Raw genomic sequence first — 25,112 nt, 5'->3', positions numbered from 1 at the left:
CTCACCTTTGGTTTTGCATTCCTTCTTTGGTCTGACTTCTGAGTACATCACGTTATTTAGCTCTGTCACAGTATCATCTGAAATAAAAAGGAAAAAGTCAATTAGAAAGAAATATCTATTTTTATTTTATGAACTAAATATTAAATGTTATCGGTTAATGACTGATGACTTTAGTCCAAGAGGGTTTTAACCTTTATCCACGGGTCTCTTTTTCTTAGCAGTGACCTCTGAATATGTGACGTCTGAAAAGACACAACAAGGAACTGGTCAAGGATTTAATGATTTCTGTTGATTTTTTTTATTTTTATATATATACTAATTTTTAAGACTCTTAAGTCTCTCACTGGAGTCACGTCATTATAAATGTGATCAGAATCTAAAGGACAACAAACAATGAAAAATATGAAAAGCAAAGGAGTCGTAAAGAGGAAAAAACACAGTAATAAATAAATATAAATCATTTGTTATTGAGTCTGACCGGACTGCAGAGAAGAGTTTTCCGCTCTCGATCCTCCAGATGGATTCGGGACTGACGTCGGTTGAACGTTACGGTGCTGATCTATAACAGAGACAAAGATCATTATGGTCACTTTAAGAGTATGTTCACTCATATCTAATCATATTTTCACTCATATTATCTAATGCATTAACTGCTCATTTATTAATAAACATGCAGTCTCTGTCTAGACTTCAGAAACTGGATCTTCCATCTGTTGTTGTTCATGTGGTTTAATCTTTCATCATGTCATGAACTGCTCCACACCTTTCTTGTGTTTGTGTCTCCACAGCAGGACCAGAGAGATGAAGAACAAGAAGAAAACACTCAATCCTACAGACACACCAACGGCCAGAAGAGAAGACGATGGACGAGCTGTTGAGGAGAGCGTGACAAACACACACATCTGTCCGTGAGTGAGATGATGCTGTATGATAACATTACAAAAGTAAAATCAGTGATTATTCAGAGACCTCTGACTGAGATCCAGCTGTGGGGTGACGCTCCTCTCTCTGTTTTACAGTAGTAGAAACCCTCATGTGACTTTGAGACAGTAGTGATGCTCATCTCTCCTGTCGTCTGATTCTGGATCAGTGATCCGTCTTTATAGAAACCAGCGCTGAGGATCGAGGGGTTTGTAGATCGATGTAAACAGTGTAGAGTCAGAGTCTCTCCCTCAATCACATGATCAACAGAACTCAGAATCACTTCACCATCTACAAACACAAGACACACACCAACAGACGGCAGTGATCATACAGGCTGAACTTAAGCATTTGGCTTTGATTTTATATACCATTCAGCGGCAGGTTAATGAAACATCTCAAGATACATGTGGAAATAACTACTTGCCAACTTGCCTGTTGGCTCTGCTACGTAAGACTCAGAAAGAAGTTTCTCAGATATGAGAATAATTTGAAACTGGCTGCAATGGCTCAGGAGATTCTCGGATCGTTCCCTATTGCACAGAGAGAATGATTTGACTGCAAATCTATCAGAAGAGAAGATAGTGGACATCTAACGTTACGCAAAAGGGGCGGCTTCTTCTGAATTAGGTAAGGCCAATTGTAATGTCAGAAGAATGACAGGTGCGTTTATGGAGCACTGAAATCGGTTTAAAAGTCCAATCCGAATGAAAATGCTCCATATAAACACCTCAATCGGAATAAAAATGCCCCAACCGAATGAAAGTGTATCCGTTAATCGGTTTGAGAGGGGTGGGATAAACCTTTTCATGAACCCATCAAACGAAAAATTTCACCATGTAAACGACCTGACTGGATTACTTTTGAGTGTGTGTGATATAATACAGATCGCGCGCCGCGCTCACACCAGTGCTGTTGAGTGTTGACTAGAAAGATACATTTTCTGAGGGGTAACGTTAAACTTTTTATTTTGTAAGAAGTTATGGAGATAATGTTGGAATAATGACAGACACGGCCTGGCTGCACCCTCATCTTGACAGCGTTTGTCCCTGGCACGTTTTACTTCAACTGCGCCTCGGAGAAGAATGTGTGCATGATTATTACACTTTAAAACACACAAATAGCTTTTATAAAACTGTATAAATCCTGGTGGTTGTTGAGAGTTGCTATGGCAACAGTAAACACTTCCATCAGCTGCTGAAGAGGACAGTGTCGACATTTCTGATACGGCACTCATGTCACAAAATGATTGCGATTGAAAGTCAGCACATGTAAACACCAGATCGGTTTAGATAACGTCTCATGTAAACAGTCCATTAAATCTTTCAATCTGAATGATTTTAATCGGAATGACAAAAAAGTGCATGTAAACGTGACTAGTAACAAGCGCACCCTCTCTCGCTTGTGTTCCCGCACCTCTGAACTCCCTGTGTTAACCCTATCACTGCCGATGCGAAACAAAACAGCGGTTTTACAACTATAAAGAGCCTAACTGTGCACTAAAATATATATTTTAACACTACTCTTTGTATACAGTCCCTGTTCATTGTAAATGTATTTTAAATGTAGAATGTATGATATATGAATATGGTATATAAAAAAATGTAAGCTCGTGGTCTGCCGGCCCGGTAGGTGCCACCCCAAGCACAAAAATGAAACTCTGGCCCTGTCCACACGAAGCCAGTGCTTTCCCAATCCAATCTTTTTTTTCCTCGTTTCAAGAAATATCTGCGTCCACACGAGAATACAAAAACGGACTAAAAACGATGTAGTTTGCATGCCAGGCCAGTGTGTGACGCTGTAATTCTGCCACAGATATACACTAAAAACGGAGAAGAAGAGTTGTGGCTAGAAGGGAAGGGGTATATCAGTGGTCGGAGGTGAGGCAAAATCTCACAATAAAATAACAATAAATACATTTGCTACTTAACAGATGTGTTTTATTAATGCCTACACCTACCCCAACCCTAGACATACCCTTACAATATCGCAGATACGGTCATTAAATGACGTGATATTGATGTCCGCATGCCCAGTGCCCGTAGTTGTATCCCCTTAACTCTTTCACCGTGCCGGACGTAGTGTGATGACATCACCGTTTCAGAAAATATATGGATTCGCTGTACACACGAAGACGGAAGATGATCGTTTTCAGATTTATCCGCTTTGGGACCCGGTTTCGATAAATATCGGATTCATGCTTCTAAAACGCCGGATCCGTGTGGACGAAACACTGAGACAGTACAAAATGTATACGTATACAGCTAAACGCGTCTCCGTGTGGACGGGGCCTCAGCCTACTCTGCGATCAGCTGTACAGAAAACTGGAAAATGTGTATAGACTGTAATTATAATTTAGATTATAACATTAGCAGATGATGTGATTATAAACCGGACTCACCGTGTACAGTGATGTTTCGAGGACGGCGTTTCTCTCCAGATTCAGACTCACACCAGTACACTCCAGTGTCAGATGTGCTGAGAGAGTCCATTACACATGAAGATCTTGTTTGATTTGAACAAGTTTGTGTGCCTTTGTCTGTGTATCTTCTCACTGTCCATCCAGCAGAGTTACTCTGATCCTCACAGCTCAGAGCGAGAGACTCAGATGAGAAGTGTTGACTTCTGCTGGGTTTGATGACCAGAGACACTGAAGCAGAAACTCCTGAAAAGAGCAAAATCTCAATCTAAACTGACACACAGAGACTGCAATGAAACAGAAATACGGACGAGCACAAACACAAATCCTCACCGGTGACCCACAGTGGCTGTGTGCTGCTGGTGTGTGTGTGATAGGCTGGTCGTCCTCTCTCTGCTCTGCACGTATAAACTCCTGTGTGCTGTAGAGACGCAGGACTGAGAGTGTAAGATCCTCCAGCTCCTCTGCTGCTGTCTGACAGATGATCATGATCTCTGAACCAGCTGAACGTCCAGCCTGTAGAGGAGCCTGAAACCTCACAGATCAGAGTCGCTGATTCTCCTTCAGTCAGCCACGGCTGTGGAGACACTCGCACAACTGCCTGAGCTTCAGCTGAACAAAACATCATGAGTTACAGAGCCGTAGAGAAACTGATGGAGAAGCAGATCACAACAAACACAAACTCACCTGATACAGTCAGTGTAACAGCATCACTGCGCTGAGAGCGTTGAGTCTTCATCTGTCCTGTACAGGTGTATTTACCGCTGTGAAAGTCTTCAACTCCGCTGATGATCAACTCTTGTGTTGAGGTTCGGCTGACAGTGTTTTTATACCGGCTGTTGTTTTCCTCTATTTCCCATCTGTATGTCCACTGAGTGTCTCCTCCCCACTTTATATCACATCTGAGAGTGACTGTTTCTCCTCTAAACACTCGTTCATCAGGTCGTACCGTCACCACAGCTTTAGGACTCTCTGTACAAACACAGATTATTGCATTTATAGTTTTAGACGTTGTGTAGATATGGTCTCTGATCTGTATATGTTGCATCACACACACATTCTCTCTCACCTGTAACATTTACCCACAGTGCATCACTGTATTGTGTGTAATAGACTGGTTTCCCTCTTCCAGCTCTACACCAGTACTGGCCTCCATCAGACACTGAATCAATCTTCAGGCTGTAGGGGTTTGTTTCTGTCTTCTCTGTCTCAGGGTTCAGTGTGTGTTTGTACCAGTAAAAGTCCCAGTGTCCAGTGGACGGATCCATGCCACAGGTCAAAGTCACTGTGTTTCCTGTCAGTGCAGCTCCTGCAGGATCTGATGTGAGTTCAGGCTTCGGCTTTAGATCTGCAGGAGAACAAGAACAGATTCAGATCCTCAAGAGTCAGAGTTCAGCTGCACTACATCACAGAGTATAAAATATTATACATCTTAAAGGGGCGGTGAAATGCTGTTTCATGCATACTGAGCTTTTTACACTGTTAAAGACTTGGATTCTCATCCTAAACATAGACAAAGTTTCAAAAACTAATGCTGGACGTTTCATGGAGTATTTCTGTGTCAAAAATACTTCTTCCGGTTTCTCACAAGTTTCTGAGAGTTTTTTTCGAGAATGAGTCGGCTTGTCGTTAATAGAACGGAAGGTCCTTGTTTGGGCCGTACGGGCTCTTCTCCCGGTAGTGTGCGCGCGCGTCACTAGTGCGAGAGAGAGGAAACGCACGCCGTAAAAACTGCTCTCAGCTGCAGATCCAGTCCTCTGTGAAGACTTATGTCGCGCTGCGTATTTTTTTTAAATGTATTTAAAAAAAAAAAAAACAATGCTTAGACAGCGTGCACAAAAACCCTGCTGCTCGTGACGACACATCAATGTTTTTTGTGCATGTTGTCTAAGCTGTTTTTTTTTTTTTTTTGACTCTCATAGAATTGTTACCCATTCACAGACTACGGTTGGAATTTAAAAAAAAAAAAAAACTTCATTTGTGTTCAACTGTAAAAACAAAGACACCTACATCTTGGATGCACTGGGGGTAAGCAGATAAACATAAAATTTTCATTTTTGGGTGAACTATCCCTTTAAGCTAAGAGTAATGGTGGGGGTTGCTATGGATGATGTCATCACGCTATGTCCACAGTGATTGGCTGATAGGGGAGGCCTCTCTGTCAGTGATTTAAATATACAAATATTTTGTTGAACGAGGTTTCGTGTTGTTATATTCAAATAAAATGTTTGAAATAATAATACTGCCATATTTAAATAAAGATTTTAAAATAAAGATGTTTCCATATTCAAATACAAATTTTAAAAAGTAGGCTAAGTGTCACTAATTAAACTAGTATAGCCTACTCATCTAATTGTCAGACTCTAACATGTCTGTATCTCAAAGAGTTTGCAGAATTCAAGCGAAAATTATGTTATATAAACCAAGTTTGTGAGGAGCGTTCAAACTGTCCATCTAATCGGCGCGAGAGGAGGTTTATATACACAGCCGAGAGCCGACTCGCCTAACTTAGTTACCGCCACAGTTTTCTGCATCTCTCCGCCTCCCGTCCCTCTCTCTCGGTCTGCCTGTCAAATACACTTATATTGTTTTACTTTATTCAAAAATGTGTAAGTGAACTCGTAAAAACAACTACCACAGGTAATCTGACATTATTATTTTGTTTTATTAAAGATACATTAATTATCTCAGTGTTGTATAGTGTCTTTGGGCAGATTGAGGCGACAGCCGTTATGATTGTTTGTGATTTGGTCTTAGTGACTTACGAGTCCTCTTCACTACTCCTAGCGTTTCATGGATTTAGGAGCTAGTTTTAGTGCTAAAATGCTTTGTGAAATACACTTAGAGTAAAAATTTATGATTCCTAAAATTAGGACTGACATGCCTATTATTTTTAAAGGGGGGGATCAGTCAAGGGTTTCAGTCAGTGTCATGTCAATCTTGAGTACCTATAGAGTAGCATTGCATCCTGCATATCTCCGAAAAGTCTTTATTTTTTTAATAATTATATAAGAAAGATGCGCTGTTCCGAGTCTTTCCGAAAAAAGCCGAGCGGGTGGGGGCGTATCGTGTGAGCGGAGCTAAATAATGACGTGTGCCCGCTGCTGCTATGTTGAGTCGAGTGCGTCGTAAAGCTGTGTCATCCCTAACAGCGGGAAAAAAACTTTATTCAAAATAAAAATATGGCTTTTAATCAGATACAGCCATACATCTATGATCCGGAATCAGACCCAGAGGCTGCAGTTGAACAGGAGCAGCAGCAAAAACGACTAGAGCAGGACGTCTGTATGTGGTACAAGTTATACACTAACTATATAATATGCTTAGCGGCTTGTGTTATTTACATATTTATACTTGAATTATATCGTCGTATTTTTGTCTTTGAAGGTGTACATGTGGGAAGTGCAGTTGTGCACGTGTGTGTGTGTGTGTTTACGCGTGGTTTGTGCAGACAGTAAGCGGACTAAAAAAAACACAGACATTTGAAGCAGTCTCACTCACCGCCTGCGGTTCTAACGTTGGGACTGCTCCATCCTTCAGCATTAGGCGATCTGGAAAATCCGGCGTCAAGCTGGGCCTTGTTTATGAAACAGTCGGCACCGAAATGCAGCGAACAGATATAAACATTCGCGCAACTCAGTTGCTGATCCGGAAAAGCAAATTACATCCACTGTTGCCTTAATGCGGGGTTTTGGGGAATCTGTGCAGGACTGTCTTGGTCTGGCAACCAAAAACGCACTTTTTTGATGTCATTGTAATTGTGCACATCACCTGTCCAGCGCAGCCTATACGAGCCAGCGCTTTGATGGGGGTAGGCTGTTACTTTCGCTCTCTCCCTCTCTCTCTCTCACGCGCTTCCGGTAGAATTGTCCGTAAGGCCCATACAAGGAAATTCCGCCCCCATTAACGTCAAAGGGGACGCATGATCGCAAAAAACTTGCCGAAACTTATGACTAACCGGAAGTAGTATTTTTGACAAAGAAATACTCCCATCAAACGTCCACCTTAACTTTTGAAACTTTGTCTATGTTTAGGATGGGATTCCAAGTCTTTAACAGTGTAAAAAGATCAGTATGCATGAAACAGCATTTCACCCCCCCTTTAAGAGTTTTTCCTAAATCGGCAAGTTAGGAGCTACTTTTAGCCTTAAGATGTTTCGTGAATACGGCCTCAGGTGTGTGTTCACGTGTCAGACAGACGTCTTCAGCTGTTGTGTCGTTTCTCTGTTTCATCAGCACTTCATGAGTGTTGTGTTTTTACGATCACACTTCAACTAAAAATACTTAAGCTTAAAAATGTATTGTCAGGCGTCTGCATTCAGTTTAATGTATTGATTGATTGTGCAATCCTGTAGAGAGAGTTACAATGATGTTCAACTCACCCGTCACAGAGAGAGAAACAGCAGAGCCTTGTGATGAGTTTGGTCTTCCATCTCTCTGTCCTCTACACCAGTACCAACCCCGATCAGACTCAGCAGCTCCTCTGATAGTGAGAGTGTCTCTGTCTACAGTGTAACGCTCAGACGTCTGTGACATCTGGAGATATGAGTTGTATAAAGACCACTCATATCTCCAGTCACTGAGATCAGACTCTATCACACACTTCAGATTGACCGTCTCTCCAGTGAACACAGATGTGTCTGGAGTCACAGTCACTGTAGATTCGGGTAAATCTGAGAAGAAACACAAACACAAAGTGACAGATGATCAAGTCTCTGAGCTTGTTTTCTACACTGACGGTTTCATTCATCTGATAATCTGAAGGACAGCAGCTCACGAATGAACTGAACATGGAAGATTTACACCAGAGGCTCTCAACCTTTTGTGTAACAGACGAGCGTGTTTATTTGAGCACTTCTGTCAGTCAAACAACAACAGCCTGTAAACGTTCACATAAATATACTTTATATTTCTCCACACGATGCGTCACATTTTGAGCTCATCTTTTGAGAGCGATGTAGGACACGAAGGAGACCATCACATTTCTAATATCTTCATAATATCTAATAATGAAAACATCTGTGATCTGATCAGCCTGTCACTGTAAATGTCTTCGGGTTAAAGTGATGTGATGTGATAGTTATAGTTCAGAGTATTAAGCAAGTTAAGCGACAGACCTGGATTAAGACAAACCATTTTGACTTTTATTAGAATATATATTCTTAAAATCAGAAATTAGAAAAATTAGATCACTTGCAGAAATCGAATTGTTGATATGAAGAATTACATTTTAACTAATTATTCTTGTTATCAACAATTAATACCCTGCAAGCCGTTTTGACTTTTATTAATTCTCAGGATATGTATTTGTGATATCAATAATTACATTTTCACCAGTTAAAATGTTTATTCTTGATATCAGGAATTGTATTTCCACCAGTGAAATGCCATCATAGGCGGCCATTCAAGAATTGATTTCTTAGTTGAATTTTAAATTTCAGATATCAGAAATACAATTCTTACTAGTAAAAATGGGAACTTCTGATATCAATAATTACACTATTACTAGTGCAAATAACTATTCTTGATATCAACAATTGAATTATTACTAGTAACAAGTTCATATTCGATATCAATAATTCGATTGTCACTATAGTAACAATGTTAATTTCTGATATTGTTGGAGACTCAGAAGTGAAGACAGGAGATCTGGGGTATATCTCTCGGGCAGGCGTTCCTCTTTATTGAGAAACACACGTGCCGTCTGTGGCTGCAGTCGTCATAATTCATAATTCAGTACACATTGTACTGTATCCACATTTCAGGGGGAGGGATTTACACAGTAGAGGAGGAGACAATCTAAACAAAGCAATGCAAATGTTGTATAGGTAAAAGGGACACACACCTCATACATTTCAGTGTCACCAGTCCCAATCCGATCAGCATCACAGACCAATAGATGCAAATGTAATCACTCTGACAATGTTAGATCAGGAAGTGCATAAAGACAAAAGAATGATTATCTTGATCTCGGCAGAATGTAGTCAATCTATACCTCCAAACTGTAAAGCATTATGTACATAACTAACTGTTTGTATATATTACACTGGAACCTTAATATAACAATTTATACATTTGTAATCCCACAATATCATGAATGTGATTGTTACTAGTAAGAAAGCCATTTTAGATTTAAAAAAAAAAAAAAAAAATTACTAGTAGCAAATCAATTCATTTAAACTAGTGACAATTTAATTCTTGATATGAGAAATTTCCATTTTTACTAGCAACAATTTAATCATTGATTTCACCAAACGCAGCTGATATCTCAAATTGCTCTTTAAACTAGAAATTACTGATATCTTAAATAATATTAAACTGGTAAAAAGGCTATTACAGATATCTATGCAATTTTTGCATGTAAGAATAGCAATGGTAATGAGTTCATGAATATTAATGAGATCTGAGATGGAGGAAGAACGTCCACGAAGAGAAACGGCTCCTTCTTTATTTATTTGTTTAGTTCATTAAACAAAAAAAGATATTATAGCTTGATTTTTCCTTTTCTTGTTAACTCTTTTTTTTTAAAGTAGTTCAATTCTGTTTATTTTTATCGGCCCCTGGGGCCCTCGGAGAATTACCGGGAAACAATTAACAAGACATTCATTTATCATTTATTTTAGGCGATTGTCCTGAACATAACCTCATGTCGTTTTTTCCTGTGCTTATTTTTGTTTCATTACACTAATGCATCAAATATAAAATATAACCAAAACGAAAGATAATGTGTAATGAGTCAAACAAATGTTGAACGTTTTGCTGGACGGTGTTTATATTTCCATGACATTTGCATATGGATATAGGATATAATACCGAATGAGTCGTCATAAAGTAGGGATGTCCCGATCAGGTTTTTTTGCCTCCGAGTCCGAGTCATTTGATTTTGAGTATCTGCCGATACCGAGTCCCGATCCGATACTTCTATAATACATAAAAAAAGAATAAAGAAGAGCGAAAAAACAAACCAGGATGTTCCTTATTTTTTATTTTATTCACCTTATTTTAACATTCAACAACTCTAACAAACAGAGCACTTCTGTGAGGTAGCTTGAACAATCAAGTAATAAATAACAAATTCTTCACTTTTGGATTTTAGTGCAACATTAAAATTAAAAGATTCCTGGACCGGAGTTGCAGATGCAGAACAATTAATTATGTTGGTGTGAAATAAACAGTTATGGAAATTAAATTAAATAATCTGCTCCCAATAATCCCGAAAAAAGTCTGTTAGTGTCTTAGTGACAATTTCTTCACTCAGAGATGATGTCGATCTCAGCTGTCAATCATGACGTCACACAGCCGCTTTTATAACCTCAAATAACTAACTAAAACTAAACTTATTTAAAAAACGAACACTTGAAATGAAATCGTGACGATAACTGCCTACAATGACATAAACTAACTTTGGGGAAAAAATATTTGAAGTGTAATTTGACTGAAGTGTAATTAACAATGCTTTTCAGGTTTTTATAGGTGTAACATTAGTTTTTAGGTAGAGAAATTGAATAAAGTAGGCTAATCAAATGTAAAATGCATATTTAACTGTTTAAACTAAAGACTAATCCTTACAAAAGCTATTTAATCAAGAGCAGTGAGTGATTCCTTATCTTTTGTTTGACATTAAACAGACGGCAGTAAAGGCTACTGCCCCTTTAAGACCTAATGGAAGGCTCTGCATCGTCTCGACTGTATAAAGTCCTCTTAAGGCATATTCAGACTATATGTCTGCTTGGATACTCATCAAGATGGACATGTTAATATACTTCGTGTGTGAGTTGGTCCGTTTAACCACAAGACTTGAAAGAGAACTCAGTAGTTGTGTGCTGTGAGACGAGTGCGTGCTTTCGGATGATGCTCAGAGACAGATCTCTCATTCGCGTCTTCTCTACACATGACAGTGAAAATGACTGCTCATATTCAATGACAATATGGCAGCACTCGCATGAATTGAACAAAGTTTACACAGATAGACCGTTTTGCCCACGGTTTTCTTTTATTAGCGCTGTTGTAATGTATCACTGAGGAGCCAGCACGTGTATCCATCTACAGAAACATAGCCGCCTACATAAAGCATTATTTTCAAGTTACAACCTGTATTATTGCGACATCAGATGTGAGATGAACCGCGGTGCAAGTGCTCACTTTGTCTCACCCCAGAATATACATATATATCCGAGTCCTGATCGGGATGTAACGTCCAATTCCGATCGAGTCTGAAATCACGTGATCGGATCGGGACATCCCTATCATAAAGCGTTCCCTACGGGTGAACTGCGATAGGACCAACACAGTCTCACCCCTACTCGTCAAATGTTGCCGAACGGTCAAGGGACCCTGACGTCAGCTGTTGACGCACAGGGTACCCCTAAATCGCCCTTTTCGACGTACTGGGTAATCCACTGATTTCAATGAGAAACCTAGGGCGTCATATACAGACGTGTTGGGCATGTGAATGTTATCGTCATGATGGAATTTATTGGGTTATAATTTTTCCCTTACGCCATGTTGGAGTGTGATTCTCAATTTAATCAGCCAGCACAATTGTATTTACATTTATTTACGCTATGATACACGTTTGAAACAGTAGTCGAACCCCACCCCGCCCTAAACCTACCCATATATGATATAAAACACAGACTGTAACAGACAACAGGCACACTTTATTGAAAAAGTCCAACTATTCCGAGGCCATACGATTGAATTGTGTGAAGAAAAGACCCAAAAGCAATCACCGTCTCTATCCGCGGCGCGCGGCCCGCGCCCCGGCGTCACACTGAAGACGCCACAGGTAATAATAATAATACATTTTATTTATAATGCACTTTATATTAAACAAAATCTCAAAGTGCTACAGAATTTAAAAACAAAAACAAAAAAATCAACAACAATAAATAAATAAAACCGAAAAATAAAATAAAATAAATTAAACAAGTAGCAAGTCAATTAAAAGTCAATTAAAAGCTCTGCTAAAAAGGTGGGTTTTAAGACCATGCTTAAAAGTATCTATAGTCTGTGGAGTCCGCAGGTGGTCAGGGAGAGCATTCCACAGACTGGGGGCTGCAGAGCAGAAGGCCCGATCCCCCATAGTACGGAGATTGGCTGTGGGAGTTTTGAGGCGATACAGCGAAACAGAGCGGAGGTTACGAGTGGCTGTTTGTGTGGTGAGGAGTTCCTTGAGATAGGAGGGAGCATCACCATGGATGCACTGGTGGGTAAGGAGAGAGATCTTGTACTCGATCCTGAACGACACAGGAAGCCAGTGGAGTGATTTTAGAATGGGGGTGATATGGTCGTATTTGCGCACCCTCATGAGGATCCTAGCAGCGCTGTTCTGAATACACTGCAGCCTCTGGAGATTTTTGCTAGGGATGCCAATAAGGAGCGCATGGCAGTAGTCCAGCCTGGAGGAGATAAAGGCATGGACAAGCTTCTCCGCATCAGCCAGTGATAGAATGGGACGAAGTTTGGCAATGTTTCTGAGGTGGAAGAAGGAGGTCTTACACAGGTGTTTGATGTGCGCTTCAAAAGTAAGCTGTGATTCCATTCTGATCCCCAGATTCGTGACTGAAGTGGAAAGTGGAATGACCTGATCAGAGAAAGCAATGCTGGTGATAACGGACTTCTGGACCTGAAGTGGAGTGCCGACTAGCATAGCTTCAGTTTTGGAGCTGTTTAGCTGCAGAAAGTTTTGCTTCATCCACGCCTTTATCTCATCCAGGCAAGTGATAGACCCCTCGGCGTCACGCGATGGACGAACTGGGAACCCAATTGCTTTCAGTGGGAAACCTTTGGCGTCAACATTAGACGGCAATTCTATCGGTATGAAATCGCGCTGAAGAAGTCTCACTCAGAACGCGATGTTTGGCATAAGATCACGTGTGCCACATGTTGGTGAGTAGTCATACATATTATGTCCTAATATTTGATATAAAGTATTTTCTGCTTGTCGTTATCGATCATGTTCAGTCACTGCATTGTATCTGTCATCATCTCCACTGAGGCTTTGCATTTCTTTGCTTTCTAAATAAACACACCTTGCTAGGGTGATTAAACACTGTCACGTGACATGCTATAGACCTTTAAACAGTTGTTAATATTTAATAATAATTACTAGTGTAGTTCCAACGTGGCATTTGTAGTAGAAGCACAATAAAAAATAAAAAAATAACAACACTTGCCATGCGTTTACCACAGTATTGGTAGTTTTAATGTGATATTTGTTGTAAATAAACAGTAGCCACAACAATTACCATGCTTTAAATGCATTTTAATGTAAAATCCAAATATTGTTATTTAAATAGTATACTTTATAATGCTATATATAATATATTATGACTTTTTTCTCTCTTTCTTTCTTTTTTTTTTTTTTTTTTACCTGAAAAGACCAAAAGGGCCTCTCGGACTCAGTCAACCCATTCTTGTTTGTGGAGAAGTAACGGAGAAAACCGAAAGCTGCAACAGCAAATATTTGTAATGGTATGTATGAGTTGGTTTGAACCCTTTATCAAACATTTTATTTAGCATTTGTTGTTACTTATTCTTACAAATCCCATAGCTCAATCAGTAAGAACATATTCCCAAAGTCTTAATAATTCACAAGATTTAACAAGTTGTCAAATTCGTATGATTCTCGTACATATAGCTCTGAAAAAAATTAAGAGACCACTTAACATGGATTTCTAAATGTTAAGTGGTCTCTTAATTTTTTTTCCAGAGCTGTATTTGTATATGAAGAGTTCAGATGCAAAAGCCTCAAAAAGCCACTTCGGTCACATGACATCAGATATTCGGTTATTTTTTCTGAATCAGATCAGTTGCACTGTTTATAACGTCCCGTTTGCATGTAAATAATTTATGTGATCACAAAATCAAGTGAGTTATCTACATTTTCAAACAAATTCATATGATATAGCTTGCTATTACATACTTTTAATAATGGGAATGCACACATATCTGTGAACTTACTACATAAATGTATTTAACATTTAATTATGCATCGTTTTTTTACAGCAAGAAACAGTTATGTATGAACTCACAACTTTCATGCAATGTAATACAATTTCCTCTTTCTTTCTGCACGTGTAATTCAGATTTGTTTTTGTTTTTTTGGAGCATTTGTTCTGCTGCCCTTCAGTTTAATAAATTGTTAAAAATATAGCGAAGTACAATACTTCAGACAAAACATGCTAAAGTAAAAGTAAAATTACAGATTTCTGAAACTGCTTAAATGAGAAGTAAACTACTCAGGTACAGTAATGCGAGTAAATGGAGTTCGTTATTTTCCACCTCTGCTGTTCATGAACTCTTTGTTAAAATACATTTGCAGGGTAACGTGAGGAACATTTGAGCTCTTAGAAAATGTAAATATTATAATAACTGTATTCAAAACACATATTCATGAGGTGAGAATGTGTTTTAATAGGATGGACATTTGACCTTTGCATGTGAAATATTTGGTCATAATTATTAAAGAATTATATCCTGAGACCAATTTGTTGTTCTTGTAGTGCAACAAGACCTTCAGATTAAATTATTAAATCATGGTAATGTCATTTTTTATATAAAGTTAACCATGCTGAAAAGCCACAGAATAGTAAGAAAGGCTCGACACACACAAGACGTGCAGTGACTGAATAATGACTAAAAGTGAATCTCTTCAGTCTATTCTAACAGATGTGGTTAATAAGAGTTAAAATATGGATTTAGATGATCATTAGACAGATGTGAATATGAAGACTCACCTGATACAGTCAGTGTAAGAGCATCACTGATGTCTGTGTGTGAGTCTGATCTCTCTCCTCTACAGCTGTATTCACCACTGAGAGACACACCAGCTGTGAAACTGATCTCTGCTGTTGATGATAGATAGTCAGGTTCTCCATCTCTAAACCAGCTGTATATCCACTGAGTGTCTCCTCCTCCCGGTATGACACATGTGAGAGTGACTGTCTCTCCACTGAACACTCGCTGATCCGGCTTCACCTTCACTACAGGTTTCACTGAGAAACAGAAGGAAATATTGAAAAGCATTGCAGATCACTGTCAGGAACTCAAAGCTTCTTCATGAGGTAAACACTATAAATTCAATTATACATCTAGAACATAGTTTTCTTGTCAATTGTAATAATTACATCAAAAACTGGTTTTAAAAACTAAATTAAACTGATATATGTGTCCAGTCTGTCCTCTGTGTTCTTGATCTGCCTGTTCTGACCAGTAGATGGCGCTGTCTACAGTCAGGATATAATGCAGGTATGACATCATCTGTAGGATTTTAACACTTCTGGTTCCCTCATAATGAAGTCGGTGTTTTTTTTTTTGAATGGGGTTTTGTGTAAATGACTGAAATAATGTCTGTGGTGAACTCAAGCTGAAGACTTGCCGTAAACTTAGTGATGGTGACGTTGAAGACGAGCGACTGTGCTGTAAATCGTTTATAGACGACCTTTTGCTTTTTACTTCTGGCGACGGCATTTAGGCTTCAAAATCCATAAAAGTTGAAAATGATCTTGACGGACAAATGTAAGCAGAACCGGACTGACCATCGGGAGCACCGGGTGGATTCCTGCTGGCCTGGAAACTGATTTGGTCTGCTGCCCTCTTTCTTTCTTTCTTTCTTTCTTTCTTTCTTTCTTTCTTTCTTTCTTTCTTTCTTTCTTTCTTTCTTTCTTTCTTTCTTTCTTTCTTTCCTTTTCTTTTTTTCTTTTTCTTTTCTTAACACGGTTAGCATGTTTAATGAAATTAAATTGCATGTAAAGGCAAAAGCGATGGGATTTATTTTTAATTTACAAATACATTTTTAAGTTTCAGGATTTTTTTTTTAAAACAAACTTTTTTTTAAAGATGATTCTGAGCTGTTATAAAATATATAACTGAATGCTTTGATATACCATCTTACTTTATGCAATATGTGGGTAAAATGGCCATACTTGGTTTCCCCCATTCAATACAATGTATCGATACACTGCATCTAATTCACATGTTATTGTGTTCTGTAATGAAACATGTAATGAAAAAAAGAATGATAGGATAATAGGAATGTAATAATAGGAGTAATAATTGGCAACGTTTTCATATAAATATGTAATATTTCATAGGAATATTGATTTTTTTTTCCCCTATTCACTTGTTGTCTCTCCAAAATGCCTGATAAACATGATTTAAGTCCTGGTGTCCTCTACAGTCGACATTTATGAAATCAATGCCCTGTTTGGTAACAAAAAGTCCTATTTTGATTAGAAACCCCATAGAATTTGCCTGACATGTTGATTTATGGAAATTTGATTTATGGGATTTATGGAGATTTTGGAAATTAGTCAGATTTAAATTATAATGACAAAATATTATGATATTTCCATAAGAGTGCTAAACATTAAGGTCAGCCATTTTTAAAGACCAAGAAGATGTTGTTGTCCTGGTGAAACCTCAAAACATTTGGTATCTGTGCAAAGCGGGGACACCGGGTTCCTCTCCCTGCTGTCTGCCTGTCTAACGTGCGCTCTCTTAGTAACAAAATCGAAGAGCTTAATCTACTGTTAAAGGGGGGGGTGAAAGACTCAGCTTCAGTCAATCTCATGGCAATCTTGAGTACCTATAGAGTAGTATTACTCCGAAAATTCTTTAGTTTTATTATTATAAAAGAAAAATAGACTGTACCGAGTCTTTCCGGAAAAAAACGAGCGGCTGGAGGCGTATCGTGTGGGCGGAGCTAAAGAATTACGATTGCGAACAAAGCGGTGACGTCCTCAAGCGTGGAGAAACCCATGGCTATCTCAGCTATTACAGACAATGATCCAGAATCAAATCTGAGGCAGAAATAAATTGAACAGGAGAAACAGCAACATCAGGACGTCCGTCTCTGTGGTATGGACTGTATTTAGTGGCCTGTCAACATTTGTGTGTGTTTACTCGCAGTTTATGAGGACATGATTCGGTTTATGGACTATTGTATGCGACTAAACAGCAGTAGCAAGCAAAACGGTTTTGCACGTCAGACTAGTGTAACGTTATACAGAACAACAATGGAGTAACGTTAGCGCATTTGAATGACGAAGCACGCGATCGTGTCGTTTACTGATGTTTACTCACGCGACGATAGCCAACAGCACAGACATTTGAAGCAGTTTTACTCACCGGCTGCTTCCAAAGCAGGACCGAACCTTTATCGCTGGGACCGCTCTGTCAAAAACACACTTCTTTGGTATGATTTGGTGAAGTCCTGTGACAGCAGTGGCGTGTAAATCCACTTTGAGACACGACTAAAACGATGTTGTGAAGCTTCCCGTCATTTCTGCGTTCAAATCGGTTCAAATGCAGCGCTGCCTTCCCGAAATGCTGTGCTGAAGCGTTGAAGTCGCTCGACAGCACAGACATTTGAAGCAGTTTTACTCACCGGCCGCTTCCAACACAGCAAAATCTCCAGTGTTGAAATCCTGGTGTTAAGGACTCTAAGAGTAAAGTGTTACATTTCTTGTGTTGAATTAACACTGCTAGTGTAAACCACACTCTCTGACTGGTGAACATAAGTAGAGTTAAATCTCAACACTGAGAGAGAGTAAAATTACATCCGGGACATTTCGGCAAATCAAGTTGAAACTTTTTCACAGACCTCATTTTCTTTGACTCGAGATGTGGAATATACAAGGAGGGATTACGCTGATGTTGCCTGTTTTATCCTGGTTTCATCGTATTTACATATGCATTTTATTACATTATTATTGTTTTATAACTATTTGTGTGCAGTGCACAGCTAAACAGCTCTCATAGAGGCAATTTCGTTGATGCGTGATTCGGAGCAGACCTGAGGCGGTTGCTTTTTAACAGGGAAATGCTGTAAGTAAGTGTTTTACCTCATTTACAATTAGGGATGCACCGATACCGATACCGGTATCTGGTATCGGCCTCGATACCACATTTTCGAAAGTACTCGTTAAAAGTCCCCCGATACCGGGGACGATACCACGGTCTGAGAATTGCCTATCTTTGAGCAGCGTGTAAGGGGTTAATCACAGGCGCCGAGTGCCCTACCCCAGCTCAGAGCGGTGAAAAGGCGAGAGTCGAGACGAGACATGTCAGCCGTGTGGAACTATTTCAAAGTGAATGAAGACGACAAAACAAAGGCGGACTGCAAATTGTGCTCAGCGAAATTGTCCAGAGGAGGCTCAAAAGGTAGCGCATTTAACACAAGTAATTTAATCAAGCACCTAAAATCCCAACACGACAATGAGTACAAAGAGTTTACCCACACTTCTAAACCAACACAACCCACACTGCAGCAAACTCTTGCAAGAAGAGAGAAAATGTCCAGAGACAATCCACATGCTGTGAAAATAACACAGGCAATCATCGAGTACATTGCATTGAGTGACCAGCCACTTTCGGAGGTAGAAAACGTGGGATTCATGCGTCTCCTCCATGTTCTGGAGCCCAGATATGATGTCCCAAGCCACCGCTACATGACTGACACAGAGCTGCCTAAACTAAACGACTCCGTGAAAAAACACATCCACAGCCTACTGCAAGCCTCCTCTTCGTTTAGTTTCACCACGGATATTTGGACAAGCAGTGTTAGCCCCGTGCCGCTAATTAGCTTAACCTCCCAGTGGATAGACGAGAGTTTTATGCCGCAACGAGCCATATTACATGCGAAACAATTCCGCGGCTCGCACACCAGCCAGGCTATAGCGCATGTGTTTGAGGAAATGCTCCAGACATGGGGTATACCTAAAACATCCGTACATGTTGTGCTTCGTGACAATGCCAAAAACATGATTAAAGCCATGAATAACGCAGGGCTCCCAAGTCTGCCGTGTGCACGAGGGCTTATTAGCACAGAGGAGCATAGCTGATGCTATAGCAGTGGGACGGAAAATTGTTGGGCATTTTAAACATTCCGCCTTAGCCTACTCCCTCCTCGAGGATATTCAGGGACAGCTCAACCAGCCATTAAAGAGACTGCAGCAGGACGTACAGACGCGCTGGAACAGCACGTACTACATGCTCCAGTCCCTCATTGAGCAAAAGCGAGTGCTGGGGGTGTATGTGTCCGAGCATGAACTCCCTAACTATCTTACCGCTCACCAATGGGCTCTTATGGAGAAGACCGTTGCCATCCTCGCCCCCTTTGAGGAACTTACTAAAAAAGTGAGCAGCTATGACGCACTAGCCTCTGATGTCATCCCAGCTGTGACCGTGCTAGTGAGACTTCTAAACAGAGAAACAGACGAGGACCAAGGCGTCAAGACAATGAAAGCAACCTTACTGGCAGCTGTCAAGAAGCGCTTCAGTGACGTCGAGACCAACCCACTGTACTTTATCTCCACCATACTTGACCCAAGGTAAAGTCTGTGTGCTATAGATATTCAATGATAAACAGTACTAAATTTAAGATTAATTTCCATCTGAAATATTATATTATATTTTTGTAACTAAAATACACAAATACAAACGTATGCAATATATAATATGAAATATATTTCCACTTATTACTACCAGAAAGCCAAATGGCTGGCATTTGTGACAGTGGTTTTGGGGAAACTAAAATATGTCCTATTTTTCCACATATTAATACATTCATGAATTTTGTTCAGGTATAAAGATCGCTTCTTCTCCAACAACACTGCTCCGGAGGCCAAGCTGCACCTGAAGCAGGAGCTGCAGATGATGTCCAGAGCTGAGGCAGAGGGGAGTCGGGCAGAAGCTGCAGAACCTCCTGCTAAACTGTTCAAGGCCCAGGCCAGCACTAGCAGCAGTCTGGACACTGTATTTGAAGAAATCGCTAAGGAGCAGCCCCAGGCAGCACAGCCGCTGGCAGCAGGTGCTGCCATTGAGCTCGACACATACCTCGCAGAGGCCCCAAGCCCTCGTGAAGACAGTCCTCTGAAGTACTGGGGTGTCAACAAAATCAGGTTCCCCACTTTGGCTTAAATGGCCCATAAATACCTCTCAGCCCCATGTAGCAGTGTGGAAAGTGAAAGGCTTTTTAGCTCAGTGTCGCACATTATAGATGAAAAAAGAAACAGGCTGACTGCTGATAATGCAGAAAAGCTACTTTTCTTAAAAAAAAACCTGCCACTCACTTTTTCTAAATAGGCTCCATTAAGTGAGTCGTCTTAGACTTGATGTTAATACCTACCTCAGTTGCACTGACTGCCACAGTTCTATGTTGGTGGATGTTGTTAGTTTATTCAAATATTGTGCACTAAATAGCAAAGATGTTTATTAATACCCTTGTGTTGTCCAAAGCAGCCTAGTTTACAAAAAACTGAAAAAAATACTTGAGTTGCACTGTCACTGTTTAATTGTTGTTTTATATAATTATTTATTCTGTAATCTGTTGCATACAACATGCTTTTCATTTTAAATAAATGTTCTTAATTCCAAGCTAGTCCCTTGTTTTTTTGTTAAATTATATGACTAAAGCTGTTACCTGTAAATTTAAATCATGTTTTTTTTTTTTTTTTAAGTACTCGGTATCGGTATCGGCGAGTACTGAAATGCAAGTACTCGTACTCGTACTCGTACTCGTTTTCCAAAAAAGTGGTATCGGTGCATCCCTATTTACAATATGTATTTTAGAACATATTGATTTAAAGCGATATAATGCTCTGCGCGCTTAAACGAGACAACTTTTCTCACATGCGACATCTTTTGACTCGCCATATGGAGCAGATGACGAGGAGGGTTGCTTGTACAAGGGAAACACCGAAAGTAAGTGTTTTTAGCCTAACGTTAATTTGCAACATGGTTTTTTTTATGACATATTGTTTTATATGTTAAGGATATAACTTGACGCTTAAATAACGCGCCTAAACCTTTCTCTCATAAAGGCTCGAGATACGGTGCATGCAGAGTTCCCTATATCGAGGGAACTCAACACTGCGTCGTCGAGTGACGACACTCTGGGAACGCCCCCAGCGTGACGGCTCTGAAGTATGAATGAAATCAGCCACCAATCCGATTGGTGCAACGTCGTGACGTAACCGGCGACGGCGTACACGGAAGCTATAAAGCTGCGTTCACACCGCACGCGAATGACGCGAATAAATCGCGCTATTCGCGCGAAGTTGGACGCGTGAACATTTTGAATCCATTCGCTTCATTCGCGCGTCAAATTCGCTTCATTCGCGTGTGACATTCACTACACAACAGACGCGAATTCGCGTCATGGGAGGGGGTATTGCTAGTCATTTTGACTGGGTCACTTGACTTCTTTTCTGTAAAAAATACTACTGTTAATGTGTGACAAAACGTAGTTTGAAGACTTTTTCAGGCGATAATATTGTTGTTTAATGCTCAAATCTGTGTTTTTTTATACAAAAAGTGCTCATTCGCGTGTGACATTCACTACACAACAGACGCAAATTCGCGTCATGGGAGTGGGTTCTGCCAGGCAGCGGCAGTCGGCAGAAAGACTATCCGAGTTAAGGCTGCTCTCACCGGGGTTGATGAGCGCTGAGCTCCGGTGATCGCCTGGGTCTCACACCTCCGAAAACACCAGATCAAATTTTCAAATAGGAGCTCTCTTAATAAATAAATCACATATTTGAGCTTTAAACAACTACATTCTCGCCTGAAAAACTATTAAAACTACATTTTGTGACACAATAGAGTAGTATTTTTAAATTACTCTGGCCTCGGGGTTCCCCTATGGGTTTCCCATCCGTCACTTCACCACGTGACAGCAGTAAGCAGGCTCCTCATTGGTTAACGCGGCGCGAATATCCGCTAAAGTTCAGATTTTTCAACTTGAGCGATTCGCGTGTTTCGCGCGATTCGCGCGAATCACGCGTTCAAAACGCTCAATTCGCGTGATCATTGCCGCTTCATTCGCGCGAATCGCGCCATTCGCGCCGCCTCATTCGCGCGAATCGCACCGCAGAATGCCTATTCGCGTCTCTGCATTGACTTAACATGTAAATCACTCGCGCGAATCGCGTCATTCGCGTGCGGTGTGAACGCAGCATAAGAAGGCGCCGCCCCAAACAACAGACAGTCTTTGCTCTTCAGCGAGGCGCTCTGTGTGAATATTGTTTGTCTATTTACTGTTGTCTGTCTGAATATCAGTCCCTTTTTCGAATGAGCATGGCAAGCGAGCAATTTAGAAGGTGTGTTCATCCGTGCCCGCGCTTCATCACGGGCTCGGACACACACCAGCTGTGTGTGCAGTGTCTCGGAGCGCAGCACGCTCAGGCGGCGCTTGAGGGTGCCGCCTGCAGCGAGTGTGAGAGGCTGCCGCTCCGGGTGCTGCGCTCACGGCTGGCCGTCTTCACCGAAGGCGGTCAGGCTCGCGAGCCCCGTGGGTCTGGTCCCGCGTCTGTTGAGGCAGCGCGGCGGCGTAGATCCTGGGGCTCACAACTGGATCTCGCGACGGGAGGCGGGCATGCTGAGGCATCTTCCCAATCCTCGTCCGATGATTCAGACGCTCTTCCGCCTCGTGAGGAAGCCCGCGCTGCGGCTTCTTCCCACGAGGTTGATAACCCAGTGCTGATGCTGTCTGATTCCGAGGGATCAGATCAGTTCAGCCTGGAGGCGGGCGGAGTGCAGGTGAATTCACCTCTTCACTCTCCCGCTCAAGAAGAGCTGGTGGACGTGCTGACACGTGCTGTGGCCAAACTCAGTATCGACTGGCCACAGGAAGAGGTGGAAGTCCAGCCTGTGAGCAGGTTGGATGGACGCTTCTTCAAAAAGCGTGCTCAGCCGCCACGCAGGGGCTTGCCGTTTTTCCCGGATTTGCATAACGAGTTGTGCAAATCATGGGGAAAACCATACTCGTCGCGCCTATCGACACCCCCAGTTCTCGACTTCGGGTGTGTCGTGGGCGCGGCTGAGGCTGGTTATGGGACGCTGCCTCGCGTCGAGGAGGCGTTAGCGAGCTATCTGTCTCCTGAGGCAGCAGCGTCCCTGAAAGCCCCTGTCCTGCCCACCAAGCCATGCAGGGACACGTCGTCCCTGGTGGGCAGGGCGTATCGAGCGGCCGGTAGAGCTGGTAGTTGCCTGCACACCATGGCGGTACTGCAGGCATACCAAGCTGAGCTCCTCAAAGAGCTAGATGAGGGAGAGGGTCCGTCTCCGGACGATATTACAGAGCTGCGGAAAGCTACCGACTTGTCTCTCCGCGTCACCAAAGAGACGGCCCGTGCTATCGGCCGCTCTATGGCTGGCATGGTGTGCGTGGAGAGGCACCTGTGGTTAAACCTGTCGGGGATGAAGGAGAAGGAGAAATCCTTCCTTCTGGATTCCCCGATAGCTCCTGTGGGTCTCTTCGGCGACGCAGTCAATAGCGTTGTCGAGAGATTCCAGGAGGTGAGGAAACAGTCGGCGGCTTTCCGGCAGTATCTCCCTCGCCGCCAGGGGCCTCCTGTAGCCAGCAGGGAGGTCTCTGGTGGCCAGTCCCGGCCCTCCACCAGCGCCCACAGACAGGCGCAAAAGGAGAGCGTCGCTTCCCGCGCCCCTCCCGAGGGAGCCTGGCAAAGGAGGCGACGTTCTCGCCAGAAGTCTTCTAAGCCGAAGGGCGACTTGAGGGAAGTCCTTCAGGCGAAGAAGGCTTCTGGCAAGCGGTCCTAGCTGCGGCAGGATCGCTCAGAGCTGGCCCTCCCGGGGGCGGACGACCGAGGTCGTTCCGAGCCCGCAGCTCTGGGGAAATCGATGTTGTGTTCCCGCCGTTAACAACGCTTCGGGCCTCATCGGTTTCCCGCGTACGTGCGCCGTCCCAGCCGCCTCGAAATCGACCTGCGGCGGGGCAGCGAATGCGTGCGCACACCGAAAATCCTCCCCGACTAAGCTCTGCCGGGTGGCCGCTTCAGGGGGTCGGGCAGGGGGTTCGGTGGGTACCAGAGACCAGCCTCGAGAGGCTGGTTCCCCTAGTAGAATATATCGGCGCATGGATGTGCCTCCCGAATATTTCTGCTTGGGTCCTGAGTACAGTGGGAAGGGGGTACAGATTGCAGTTCAGAGTTCCACCACCGAAGTTCAGCGGGGTGGTCTGGACTGTGGTCCCCCCGGCCCAGAGGCAGGTTATGGAACAAGAAGTGCAGTCTCTGCTGGTCAAGGGGGCGATAGAGAAAATCCCTCCGCCAGACAGGGAGTCGGGCTTTTACAGCCGTTATTTCATTGTTCCCAAAAAGGGTGGAGGCTTACGTCCAATATTAGATCTGAGGTACTTGAATCGGTCTCTGAGGAGATTCAGGTTCAAGATGCTCACAATTCAAATGATCGTGAATCTGATCCAGTTCGAGGACTGGTTCGTCACGATAGATCTAAAGGACGCATATTTTCATGTCTCAATCCTTCCTGCCCACAGGAAGTTCCTGAGGTTCGCTTTCGGGGGGCGAAGCGTACCAATATCGGGTGCTTCCTTTCGGTCTAGCTCTTTCCCCTCGCACCTTCACGAAGTGCATGGATGCAGCTCTGGCCCCTATGAGGCTGCAGGGCATCCGTGTGCTGAATTACATCGACGACTGGCTCATTATGGCAAAGTCGCGCGAGATGGCGATTCGGCATCGAGATGTCGTTTTAGCCCTTCTCAGGTGCTTGGGGCTGAGACTGAACACGGCCAAGAGCGTGTTGATACCCGCCCAGAGGACCACGTTCCTCGGGGTGGTATGGGACTCAACCTCGATGCGGGCGAGCATGTCTCCCGCACGGGTGTGTTCTATACTGGCGGAGGTCTCAGGGGTGAAGCTAGGCCACAGCCGCACTGTGAAGCAGTTTCAGAGACTGCTGGGACTCATGGCAGCAGCATCCAACGTAATTCCGTTGGGTCTGCTATACAT

At 42.2% G+C, this 25,112-nt stretch overlaps 3 protein-coding genes across 3 annotated transcripts in view; 1 reads left to right on the top strand and 2 right to left on the bottom strand.

The window, feature by feature from the left end:
- LOC137079517 (Fc receptor-like protein 5) overlaps nt 1–25,112 on the bottom strand; it is a 256,219-nt gene that overhangs the window by 86,669 nt on the left and 144,438 nt on the right. The window lies entirely within an intron of this gene.
- Nucleotides 454–18,409, bottom strand: LOC137082191 (Fc receptor-like protein 5). The gene is made up of 9 exons (XM_067447699.1): nt 18,367–18,409; nt 15,081–15,338; nt 4,410–4,688; nt 4,028–4,312; nt 3,674–3,952; nt 3,323–3,586; nt 970–1,212; nt 764–871; nt 454–559 (listed from the first exon to the last, which is right to left on the bottom strand). Exons 1-9 carry the CDS (start codon nt 18,407–18,409, stop codon nt 465–467), a joined length of 1,854 nt encoding a protein of 617 aa, XP_067303800.1. The 3' UTR covers nt 454–464.
- Nucleotides 18,408–20,265, top strand: LOC137082175 (zinc finger BED domain-containing protein 4-like). The gene is made up of 3 exons (XM_067447698.1): nt 18,408–19,140; nt 19,241–19,676; nt 19,929–20,265. The coding sequence occupies exons 1-3, from the start codon at nt 18,408–18,410 to the stop codon at nt 20,263–20,265; spliced, it is 1,506 nt and encodes a 501-aa protein (XP_067303799.1).

Source organism: Pseudorasbora parva, chromosome 1 (assembly GCF_024679245.1).
Source record: "Pseudorasbora parva isolate DD20220531a chromosome 1, ASM2467924v1, whole genome shotgun sequence".
NCBI lineage: Eukaryota > Metazoa > Chordata > Actinopteri > Cypriniformes > Gobionidae > Pseudorasbora > Pseudorasbora parva.
The sequence above is the reverse complement of the archived record's forward strand: the minus strand, read 5'-3'. Positions and strand labels throughout refer to the sequence as shown.